Raw genomic sequence first — 12,469 nt, forward strand, 5'->3', positions numbered from 1 at the left:
TGTTTTGTTGGGGCTCGTTTCCATGGACGTGGTTCATACTAATTCGAAACCAATAATACTGAAACTGAGAATGTGTATACATTTCTTAATTATTGCATTTTACTCTATGCGTTACCAACACAATTACATCAAATATTTGGGTACGTTTGGTTAAATACCCCTGGATGATTAAAAAAATGTTGGTATAAATGCACATCATCCCCCCGCTTTCTCCCCCAGTGGTAGCGGCAGGAGGGTGCGTAGTCAGTTACAGCCTCAGCTGACAATCGACTCGAGGGTGGGACCATGTTGACATTAAGGAAGGACTAGGGTTGTTTGTTAGGAGCGGCACAACCATGGACAAGACTGCCGTGGTAAAAGTCGGTGCCGCGGCCAGTGCCAGTGTATGTGCCCTGTTCGGTGGTGTGGTTCTCGCCCAGTACATGTTCGCCCAGAAGAAGAGAGCGGGAAAGAAAACGAAGATCATCGAGATGGTGAGTGGACTCGCGCGTGCTGTTCATGCGTCTATTGCGCAGTCGCGGATGTTCCTAGAAATAGCAAGGGTGGTTTAGAGGTCATTATTTGCTAGGTAGCTATCGTGGTGTCACGAAAAGCTGTCCAAAATCGTGACATGACATTAAACTGACGCTGTTTGTCAGGTGGTGGTGAAATTTGCTAGCAGATTTCGTGGTACAATGTTGAGAGAATGTTGGTTCAATGGGTTGCTTCCGAGTTATGCAAACAATGCCCCTTCTGCTCTACTCTCAAGCCCCCTGTCCAAAATGACAACTAAACACGTTTAAGCCAAATTACAGTGTCTCTATCAAACAAGTTCAACTGGTATGTCAAAATACGGACTTACAGGTCAGGTGTGAGCTTTACTTTTCACATTACTTGTCCTCAAGCGTCATTGCTAGTTAAATCTTGTGATTCTGTAAAGTCCATTCTCCATTCTAGGACATGTAGCCTACCATCTAGTCTCTACGAATCCGAGAGTGGAAGACAACTCTCTCGTCTCTAACATAAAGGCTCACTTTTTGTGATCAGTCCCATCACATGTTAGACTGTTGAATAAATATCATTTGAACGTACTTTACCTGTTGTCCACTGATTTTTGTCCTTATGTAGGAGGTAATCTGAGACAAAATATCCAGAGTAGTGCCATTAACCTGACTTTCAGTACGCTGGTTTGTATGTCGGTTTGTATTTTCAATGCTGAAACAATTCGCACTTGACTTGCACAACATGTCAACGGCCGCGTTTAACCTAAGCACAGATCAAACATTGTACCACGAAATCAGATGGCAAATTTCACCACCACTTCCAGCAAATTGCGAGGGAACGGGCTTTGATTGACAGTTCGGTTACATTCCGCAATTGTTTACATATTGTCAGTTTATGTGACAAAACAAGCAAGTATAGTGTAGAGAATCATTGTACCATCTAAACCGCTGTGAAATGCATTTTCCATAACCAAAAATATAGTATTTGAAGCTGGTGTACAAAAATACGCAAAATCTAAACTTAACATAGAAATAGTGCACATAGAACATATCTACCGTTTCTTAGACTTGCTTTCAATGAGAATGACAGATTTATAACACACATTTCTATGTGAATTTGATAAAGTCACCCAGAAAGTTACATATTGCAGCTTTAAATCTCATTGTATTCAACATTCTGGTTTATAAAGACTTGTCTTTTTACAGCAACTTCTTTCAGACTGATGTTTAGACAACCTACCATCAAGGGGTACAACTGAGGATTTGTTAGCATTATGTGTGGCTGTTGGGTCTCAGCCTAGGTTAGATTTAGAGTGACTATCTGGATCAGATGACAAGTGTATTGCAAACACCCTATGCATCTCCCCAATCAGATTAACCCATTTGGTGGGAATTGTAATGTGGCCATATAGCGAGCAATGCTACACTGCCCCCTTAGAACAGGAAGGCATGTCCCCGTGCTTTGACTTCTCAGCCCCCTCACATGTCCGGGCAGCGTGCTTCGATGGCCTCACGGCCGCCATCCCACTTCTGACGCCAGTAGCAAACTGCGGGGCAGGGACGTGAACCAGGGTCACTGGCGTGAAAGGCAGCGCACCAATAGGGTTAACCCACTTGATGTGAATTGTAACATGGCTCATATAGCAAGGATTGCTACATCTTTCTGTTCAGTTATTTTTAGACACTGTACAACAATATTGCATGTAATAATTCAAACTATCACAGTGCCAATTGTGTCTGTGAAATGTTGCAGAATCATTGTTTGATATAGTGAAAGACAGTTGTACCTCACAGGCAGCCAGACGCTTACGTTGTCTGATACATCACTAACTGGTGCACAAGACAAGTTAGCATTGTTTTATAGACGGCAGGGATGGTGACCTCCATATATATATATATATATATATATATATATATATATATATATATATATATATATATATATATATCAGACCTCCATTAAACTTAGCGTGTTGACCCATTCATTCACACTAAACTTCTTCCAGGAATGACGTGCTGGCTGCTCTATTCACTGCTTTCTGACGGGTTCTTTTTAGGCAAGCTTTGCCCTCTGTTTTTTTTATTTTTTTTATTTAACCTTGATGTAACTCTGTGTTGTATGTGTCGAACTGCTTTGCTTTATCTTGGCCAGGTCGCAGTTGCAAATGAGAACTTGTTCTCAACTAGCCTACCTGGTTAAATAAAGGTAAAGTGAAATTAAAAAACTAGGCATGTCGGTTAAGAACAAATTCTTATTTACAATGACTGCATACCCCGGCCAAACTCAGAAGACGCTGGGCCAATTGTGCGCTGCCCTATGGAACTCCCAATCACGGCCGGCTGTGATTCAGCCTGGATTTGAACCAGGGACTGTAGTGACACCTCTTGCACTGAGTTGCAGTGCCTTAGACCACTGCACCACTCGGGATTATTACAGTGTCCCCAGCATGGGAAAGACATCAACTGTTAGAAAAACACACATCCACTCCACAGTATCCAGTTGTAGCAGGCGTGCTCATGTTGCCTGATGTCCCAGCCCACAGTGGTGTCCTGTTGGTCAATGATAGACATCTACTGCATGGTTGTGTTTGGGATTGAAATGGTCTTGTGTATTCATTATTGGCCAGTAGATGACAGGTAAGAACATTTGTAATGCTTCATGCTTGCTCTCAAGCAAATAAACATGTTCACTCCACTTTCTCCATGGGGAGATTGGCAATAGACAGTCTTGCTCAGTGCTGAACTGTTTTACTTCCTATTGGACATCTTTTTCAGTTTGATCTATGTTGCTATTTTAGAAAAATATTGTTACACTATGTTCTAGTGTTATGGTGTGTTAAGTTTCCCCAAAATGTTCTTTCATGATCTTACTACTACAACGCTTTCAGTATTACTTTGACTCCAGCATAGACCCAGTGTCTTTACATGATGGTTAGGCCTATACAATGTGTAGGAGTCGTTTTGGCCTGTTTGTGTTGTGTATATGTTGTCTGTCGAGTTATTTTGACTTGTTTTGTACACTAGAGGTGTGTGTGTGTGTGTGTGTGTGTGTGTGTGTGTGTGTGTGTGTGTCACAGGTGACCAGGAAGGGTTATCACAGGTGAGAGGAGAGCGCATACAGTTCTTACCGTATCACAGATACAGCTTATAGAATTGCATCTCTCTGCACCTATTTGTATAGGAATATGTGTAGTGGAGCTTTTTACATTTTATACTGTATGTGCAGTGAATGGGAACTTCACCCAAGCTGATTTATTTATTTTTGTGGACGTGTTATGGACAGCTCTCTCCTGTGCCAGTGGCTTTTCATAGGGAATCGCCACTACAATGTGGCTAAGTCGCTCAACAAAGTCTAGGCTTAAATAGTCCAAGGAGGGGTGACCGACACAATAGAGTACAGGTGTATATTGCTGGATAAGTCACCTTGTTTGGCTGAGGTCACACATGTTCTCTCTGACTTCTCCTGTGTCATGGCAGGCTTATCCAGGGGCAACAGAGTTACAAGCTTCCTCCTTTGCGGAGAGGGAGTTTATCTACGACAGAGCGGACTGTCCATGTGCCTGTGCTGTGGTGATACTGTTAGCTGAAGAGCTCTTACAGCAGACACTGTCCGCTTTACCGTCTACTTATTCATATTTATGAGGCATGGAGTATAGGGCCAAGGGGATCTGTCTCTCTGTTTCTCTTACATACTTTCTTTCGAGGGAAGACGTCTAATAGGACAATTTCTACTCCACTGAGCCAATAATATTTTAGGTTTTTCAGTGGGCACTACAAGTTTTAAGAGAAATGCATTCTAATTGAGAATGTTATTAAGCTATCATGAAATGTTCTGTGGCAATGTGGATGATACTTTGCCAAACTACATGGGGCCCAACCACAGCCCTACTTTAATCACAGAGCAGCACACGCAGCTTATCACAATGCTGTTCTGAGGAAATGAGTGTTCAAGCCTGCCTGGCAAAGTCGCCATTTTGGCTCAAAGTCAAAACTCTTGAACTAAAATGTTGTCAGCAGCATGCCCTCACAGCCCTTATTCGTGTATTTTTTTTTTAAATGTATGTTCTCCATAGTAGTTCTTTATTTACATTTGCTGCAGAAATGTTCAGTAGATTCTTACATTGACTGACTCGCCCAAGATAACCTCTCTTCCCTATATCTGTGTAGGCATAATGCTGTCACAAATGCCACAAAGCACCTCTTCCACTCTGTTGCCCAATGGCTGATAGTAGTCTGAATGCAGACTACTACAAATTAACTCCAACTCTCGTACTCTGCTCCAGCTCTGTGTCCTCTACTACCTTTGACTTTGGTGAACAAGGCTGGGGGTGAGGACGAGACACCCTCCGAAAGAAAGGAATGTTGAGCCAGCACTTTCACAGATGTTGAAAAAGTTACAAACTGACAATGGGTTTTAAATGGTGTTTCCCCAATATTTTTTTCTTTTTTTTTCTTCGGGTGAGACAGAATCGCCAATGGACTCCCTTTCAACACCTGATGTTTGAGTTTTTCCAATGATTGTTGAAGATGTAGGCCTAGCCTATTTATGGGGGGGGGGGAAAAACATTTTAGATTGGGTGGAACTTGTTTTTGTATATCCTTGTTGTTTTAAATGTCTCATAAAAAAGATGACTGCATAAGTGTATCTGTTTTAGCCTACTGCTCCCAAGGCTTGGGTGGAGAGCGGTTGGATTTATCACCTACATATGATACCAGTGTCAGAAACCCAACAATCACCATGGTAGTGGAAATGCAGACCTGAATATGATTGGCCAGCCCTTACGTTGTCTAGTTATTTGATCAGTGTTGATCGTGTGTGTGTGTGTGTGTGTGTGTGTGTGTGTGTGTGTGTGTGTGTGTGTGTGTGTGTGTGTGTGTGTGTGTGTGTGTGTGTGTGTGTGTGTGTGTGTGTGTGTAGTCTTATTTTGGTGAGATGTGATTAGAACTCTCTGCCTGAGTTAGGCCTATTGAAAGGTGGTATGTGACCCTGCAGCTGAGGTATGGTTTGTCATGTGCTAGGCCTAAATAATGACTGACGCCTAACTGACATTTCCGGCTTGCTGATTGGTTTTAGTTATACACGTGCCTCATTCAACAAGTCAGAAATGTCAGAGTTCCAACTAGCGCGTGAACGCGGCATATAACCTACGTGGGGGGGAAAACTCAGATGGCTTCTCATTGGCGGTGAGCAGAGTGGATGAACCATGACCCTTTGACCCTGGGTATTCCATAGCCACGCACACACAAACAGCGTGAGGCAGGGTAGGGGTCTTGAAATGTGTGTGCTCAGCGTTGGTGGAGAAATGCAGCGCAGGGTTTTGTCCCTGGCCTGGCAATAACCCAGACAAGTAGGAGGGCTGTTTCTGTTGCATCATGTGATTGGAATGGATTCTAGTTACAGTACCTCTTTTAAAAGCTGAGGGGTCAAAGGTAAACTACTGCCATGGGGCTATTCAATGTCCCCTCATCTACTTGCCGTGTGTGTGTATTAAGACATGTTAATTTAATCTTTGTGTGTCCTGTGTTTATGACGTAAATTGAAGATGTGTGTGAGTTGTTCATTTGCGTGTCAGTGCGTCACTGGCCTCTTACAAAGGGGAGGGATAACATGATCTAATCTATTTTGGGTGACGCCCCCTCTGTTGCGTTGCCTATATAAGCCCTCTGCTGACAGAGAACCTTTTCTTCACTCCCTTCACTTGTTTTGTGCAAGACCAGAGGAAAAGGTAAGTGTGTGTGCTGTTGGTCAGAGCCCTGTTGGTCAGAGCCCTGCTGTTAGCACCAGCTACAAATTGCTCTGGAGGGTCAGAAAATGACTAGGCTACAAATGTGTTTATTTACGTTGGTGTGTTTTGAGTTGGAGAAAGGATGTACTGAATGCATGGAAGAAGATGGGAATTTAATGGATTATTAATGATATTTTACTGTATAAACTACATAGAGGATGGTGTGTTAATAATCGATAGTTGTAAATGGGTATGACTGGTATTTGGAGCGATGAGTGTGTGGATTCTGCTCTCCCTTCCCACTAAGTTTTTATATCTAATATTCAAGAATGAGTTACATAGGTGTGGTCTCAGTGTTTTTAAGACTGAAGAATGTTGTCAATGTAGCCTATGCATCTAGAACGGTGTATTTCTTAAAGACATTACGACACATGACATTGCGTAAACAACTCAAATGCACCAAAGGAGAGGGTGTTCTGTTCCATGGATCAGACCCAGTATATTACATTAAGTGGTGTGAGAGGGTTGGGTGAAGGGGGTTCCTAATTTTAACCTACATCCCAGTCATAACCTTGGACACGTCCACTGATACCACAGAACAGTCTTGGTACACTATTGCATACCACTGATGGCTGTGTGTGCACAAAGTTGTTTGTTGATGGGGTGTGGGCAATTTCGATACTCAAACATACCTGGGTATTCCTTCATCAGAGTATCTAGTTTACACCCCCTATCTTCCCCAGCTCCACCACCCCTTCAGTCAAGGTTTTATTAGCAACCTTAAATAGACTCAAGGGGAGGAAAGGGCGCACACACACCAGCTGGAGGTAGTATTTATGGTTTGTTACATTCCTGCCCTGACATGTCAACAGGGCTTCAACTGCACTATAGATCCGTCTCGCTCATTCCTCCACCTGAACCTAATTCATTGCCTGATCAGTAGCCTAATATTGTAGTTAGACCACCAAGTCAAGTCGCTAAGATTCAATAGAACATATTGGTGTCTGCAGCCCTGTAAGTTGTTTGTGGTTCAGGTCTCCTCCCTCCTGGCCTGGGGCTTGTTTGGGTGGTGGTCAGTTATGTACAGAAGAAGGATCCATAACATCAGCTGTTCCACTGCTCTGCCCCTGAGGAGATGGGGGCAGGGGCACGAGGGGTGTTATGATACCCACTTAGTCTACTCCTGGCTCCTCTTACCTTGGCCCCAAAAATGAGGGTGCTCTTTTAAACTTGACCCTCACCCCACCAAACACTAACCATAGGCCCAACTCAAGTTAACCTCAACACGTTTTGTTTTTATTGAGTCCCCCTCCCTCCGGAGGGGTATTCTTTTCAATGATTGATTTGAAATGATTTTATCGATTTCAGTGATGGGTGTTACATGCAACTTGTAGAAGTATATTAGAAGCATACTTAATCTCTTTCTGTGTCTTTCGCCCTCTCCATCTCTCAGATGCCAGAGTTTGAGAAGAACACGGTCCACATGAGGGATCCAGAGCGGGTGGAACGGATCATCTGTGACATGATCAAGGGTGGCGCCTCCAAACTACAGGTACAGTAGGAGGGGAAGGGTGTGCAAAGAGAAATGGGCCGTTCGTATTGGATAAACAGTGACACCCTGTGGTGACAGTAGGATGACCAGAGTTATCACTGACTCCCCTCCATGGCTCTCCAGGTCATCACTGACTTTGACATGACGTTAAGCCGGTTCGCAGTCAACGGCAAACGCTGCCCCACGTGTCATAGTAAGTACAACATAAAACCAGCTTAACATTCACTGTGATTCTAAATAAGTTACCTGCCTATGACTGTCTCCGGCCTATCCGTCTGACCAAAGTCCTCCTTTCCACATAGATATCATTGACAACTGCAAGCTTGTCACCGAAGATTGTAGGACGAAGGTTTGTTTGATGTTACTATTGCTTAAAAGTATTTGTAGGCGTCACAAAAGTATGTGTTAATGCTAATTGATTTTCCGTCTGTCTTTTAGTTACTGGAGCTTAAGAACACATATTACCCCATAGAGATCGACCCCCATCTAACGATGGAGGAGAAGTATCCATTTATGGTAGAATGGTGAGTAGACGCGTGCACACGTGCGCACACACATACAATTGCTCTCGCTAAGGCACAGTCTGTGTGTTGACAGGTATTTTAAGTCCCACACATTGCTGGTGGAGCAGAGGCTACAGAAGGACAAACTCTCAGAGGTGGTGAGAGACTCAGACGCCTGCCTGAGGTGAGACCTGATAGAATTTTTTTTTTTAATAATCTAAACTACAGAAAGCCGTTCAGGACACATGTTGAGCCAGAGTGGCCGTTATTGTTGTTTCATGAACACAAGCTCTACGAAATATTATTTATCATTTATTTCTGCCTGTGAATAATTTTCGTTCATATAAGCTGGATGTCTGTCCCACAAAGGGCTATGAGTGGTCCTAATGCTTACATGTCTGTCCCACAGGAAGGGCTATGAGGGGTCCTAATGCTTACATGTCTGTCCCACAGGGAGGGCTATGAGGGGTCCTAATGCTTACATGTCTGTCCCACAGGGAGGGCTATGAGGGGTCCTAATGCTTACATGTCTGTCCCACAGGAAGGGCTATGAGGGGTCCTAATGCCTACATGTCTGTCCCACAGGGAGGGCTATGAGGGGTCCTAATGCTTACATGTCTGTCCCACAGGGAGGGCTATGAGGGGTCCTAATGCTTACATGTCTGTCCCACAGGGAGGGCTATGAGGGGTCCTAATGCCTACATGTCTGTCCCACAGGGAGGGCTATGAGGGGTCCTAATGCTTACATGTCTGTCCCACAGGGAGGGCTATGAGGGGTCCTAATGCTTACATGTCTGTCCCACAGGGAGGGCTATGAGGGGTCCTAATGCCTACATGTCTGTCCCACAGGGAGGGCTATGAGGGGTCCTAATGCTTACATGTCTGTCCCACAGGGAGGGCTATGAGTGGTCCTAATGCCTACATGTCTGTCCCACAGGGAGGGCTATGAGGGGTCCTAATGCTTACATGTCTGTCCCACAGGGAGGGCTATGAGGGGTCCTAATGCTTACATGTCTGTCCCACAGGGAGGGCTATGAGGGGTCCTAATGCTTACATGTCTGTCCCACAGGGAGGGCTATGAGGGGTCCTAATGCTTACATGTCTGTCCCACAGGGAGGGCTATGAGGGGTCCTAATGCTTACATGTCTGTCCCACAGGGAGGGCTATGAGGGGTCCTAATGCTTACATGTCTGTCCCACAGGGAGGGCTATGAGTGGTCCTAATGCTTACATGTCTGCCCCACAGGGAGGGCTATGAGTGGTCCTAATGCTTACATGTCTGTCCCACAGGGAGGGCTATGAGTGATCCTAATGCTTACATGTCTGTCCCACAGGGAGGGCTATGAGGGGTCCTAATGCTTACATGTCTGTCCCACAGGGAGGGCTATGAGTGGTCCTAATGCTTACATGTCTGTCCCACAGGGAGGGCTATGAGGGGTCCTAATGCTTACATGTCTGTCCCACAGGGAGGGCTATGAGGGGTCCTAATGCTTACATGTCTGTCCCACAGGGAGGGCTATGAGGGGTCCTAATGCTTGCATGTCTGTCCCACAGGGAGGGCTATGAGCCGTTCTTTGACAGACTCCAGCAGCACAACGTGCCCGTGTTCATCTTCTCAGCGGGTCTGGGGGACGTCCTGGAGGAGATCATCCACCAGGCGGGGGTCTACCACCCCAACGTCAAGGTGGTGTCCAACTTCATGGACTTTGACGAGAATGTAAGTCCCCCCGTCCCTCGAGGAGAGCTTGGTACATGCTGAGGATAGGCCTGAGTTTCTGAGTGTTGATAAACCTGATAATAAAACTATGGTTCTACCTGGGTGTATGCATTGCATTTGCATCAGTTGGCTCAGTTCCATTTAAACTCAAGTGTTTTTCTTCTCTCAGGGCGAGCTGAGGGGCTTCAAGGGAGAGCTGATCCATGTGTTCAACAAGCACGACGGCGCCCTGCGCAACACGGAGTACTTCAAACAGGTGAAGGACAACTGCAACATCGTGCTGCTGGGAGACTCGTTAGGCGACCTCAACATGGCTGACGGCGTGCCCAACGTGGAGAACATCCTCAAGATCGGCTTCCTCAATGACAAGGTGCCCGCAACCCCCCCCATCGCCAGTCAGCAACTCTATCTGCTCCCATCACCAGCTACATTACTGGATATTAATAGTCTGAAGATGACTATAGTGACTGATATGAAAGTATGAGGTTATGTGCTGTCTGTGCCAATCTGCATGGTAACTCTTCTCTCTTCCCTGGCAGGTGGAGGAGCGTTTGGAGAAATATCTGGACTCTTATGACATCGTCCTGGTAAAGGACGAGACTCTAGAAGTGCCCAATTCCATCCTTCAGAAGATTCTATAACTCATCCCCTCTCCACATCATACTGACACACTTCCCCCAAACCCATGGAAAATGAACCGACATCTGGACCCCCAGATGGCTGTTACTGGCCCCCCGCCACTGACTCACAGCCCCTCGACATACACTAGCTCCATGGGCACCCCTCCTTGGATCCCACCTCTACCACCAACCATAGGGTCATGGTTGGGTACTGGATGGTGCCTTCACCTCTTTATGAAGACATTTATTCTCCTATCAATGAACTATTTTAAAGTACACAGCCTCAGTCTTTGTCTGTCTGCAACCTTGTCGATGTCCTCCACCTCATAACTAAAAAGTAATAGCAACCCCCAAAAAATGCTAATTTTTTTTTTTAAATAATTTGCACGTTATTGTTATTCATAATATTTTTTAAATTGTAATGCTTGTATCAGCTTGCAAATCATAAACTGAGCATCCCATACAAGAACACAGCGTTGTCTTTGGAACAGTCCTAGCATGCATTTCACCACACTACGTCACCTTGCATTGTGCCACAGCTTGGCTACAGGAATCAATCTATGGGTGAACCATACTCAGACATTGGTATGAATATTATCAGTGGTTTTATGGATATAGTAATGAATTCTGTCTTGCACAAGAAAAGCCATGTATACACCTCTATCACTTTTTTTCACATGGGGACTTTGCTACTGTAGCCACACTGCAAAGTAGCACTTTATTTTACAAGAGTACCAACACTGCATATTTTATGTGCCATTTAAATATACTGCATGGTTATAAGATACCTTATGGCGCTTATATAAAGAAATGTAAAGGTTTAAATCTGTTCTGCCCCTGAACAAGGCAGTTAACCCACTGTTCCTAGGCCGTCATTGTAAATAAGAATTTGTTCTTAACTGGCTTGCCTAGTTAGATAAAGAAATTAAACAAAATTGTCAATGACAGTTGCGATAATAGTAGTAACTAGTGATGCTAAAGATTTTTATTAGTTAGTTATGGGGTGTTAGTGTAACCGACTTTATGAATGATAGTGTAAAATAAAGTGCTACCAAAGAAGTCATTACACAGAGTAACAGTAGCCTACTCAATAGGCAGTATATTACATGAGAACACCACTGGGTAAAGCACCTTTGTCTGTGGATCAGCGACATTCAATAAGACTATTTTGTTTTACTTGGCCTTTTATCCACACCCATTGATCTTTTTTTAATTTTGTGGTTCAAATTTGAACTCTACCTCAAGCTTGGAAAAGCTTATTTCCCCCCTTAAGTTTCTCAGTTTTGTCTTGCAAATGTTTGACGTTTTATATTTAAAATGTTATCGTTTTAAACGTGCTGCTACACCTGCATGTTGCCTTTTCTAAACTTTGGATTTGTCTAAAGGACAGAAAAAAAAAATGTGAATAAAACTTGTCAAATAACAAATGGTGGTTTCTGTTCAACTGTACGATCAAGGTTGTGTGGGGATTGTGGTAGAAAGCAAGATGTAATACCAAAATGGACCTCTAGAGAACGACAAAGTCCAATTAAAAGTAACATTTTCACTGCAGTTAGTTACAAAAGATGCGTCTGGTAAAGCCATACTTACGTGGCATACTTGTCCTGGACTGTTTTCTGTTATATTCAGCTGGCTCGTTGGTCTAGGGGTATGATTCTCGCTTAGGGTGCGAGAGGTCCCGGGTTCAAATCCCGGACGAGCCCGACTTTTACTAAAATACGAAACTGAATGACTGACAAGTTATTGTGATAACAGTGCAATAAAAACACTAACGTGTAAAACATTAAGGATCTTCAAGAAATCACTGAGTGAGTTCCAATATGCACAAGGCAGATTATTGAGAAATTGGTTGCAAGTCTATGGTTATAAT

General features: G+C 44.1%; 2 protein-coding genes and 1 non-coding gene across 4 annotated transcripts in view; 2 read left to right on the forward strand and 1 right to left on the reverse strand.

Annotated features, from left to right (window-relative positions):
* LOC115179301 (autophagy protein 5) overlaps positions 1-1,257 on the reverse strand; it is a 31,904-nt gene extending 30,647 nt beyond the window's left edge. The window contains exon 1 of the mRNA XM_029740702.1: positions 1,077-1,257. The gene's annotated coding sequence lies outside the window, so the exon portion shown is untranslated. The remainder of the gene's footprint in view (positions 1-1,076) is intronic.
* LOC115179290 (cytosolic 5'-nucleotidase 3) lies at positions 236-12,026 on the forward strand. 2 transcript variants are annotated; one of them, XM_029740678.1, is made up of 9 exons: positions 236-473; positions 7,662-7,760; positions 7,884-7,953; positions 8,063-8,109; positions 8,199-8,284; positions 8,358-8,447; positions 9,817-9,979; positions 10,149-10,349; positions 10,519-12,026. In XM_029740678.1, the coding sequence occupies exons 1-9, from the start codon at positions 336-338 to the stop codon at positions 10,618-10,620; spliced, it is 996 nt and encodes a 331-aa protein (XP_029596538.1). In that variant the 5' UTR covers positions 236-335; the 3' UTR covers positions 10,621-12,026. The 2 variants fall into 2 exon arrangements, with proteins under 2 accessions (XP_029596538.1, XP_029596548.1); XM_029740688.1 differs by lacking the exon at positions 236-473 and adding an exon at positions 6,107-6,208.
* A 204-nt stretch (positions 12,027-12,230) lies between these two features.
* Positions 12,231-12,302, forward strand: trnap-agg (transfer RNA proline (anticodon AGG)). Its single transcript has one exon. It is a non-coding gene; the product is annotated as a tRNA-Pro (tRNA).
* Positions 12,303-12,469: the final 167 nt, after the last annotated feature.

This window comes from Salmo trutta, chromosome 3, assembly GCF_901001165.1.
Source record: "Salmo trutta chromosome 3, fSalTru1.1, whole genome shotgun sequence".
NCBI classification, from domain to species: domain Eukaryota; kingdom Metazoa; phylum Chordata; class Actinopteri; order Salmoniformes; family Salmonidae; genus Salmo; species Salmo trutta.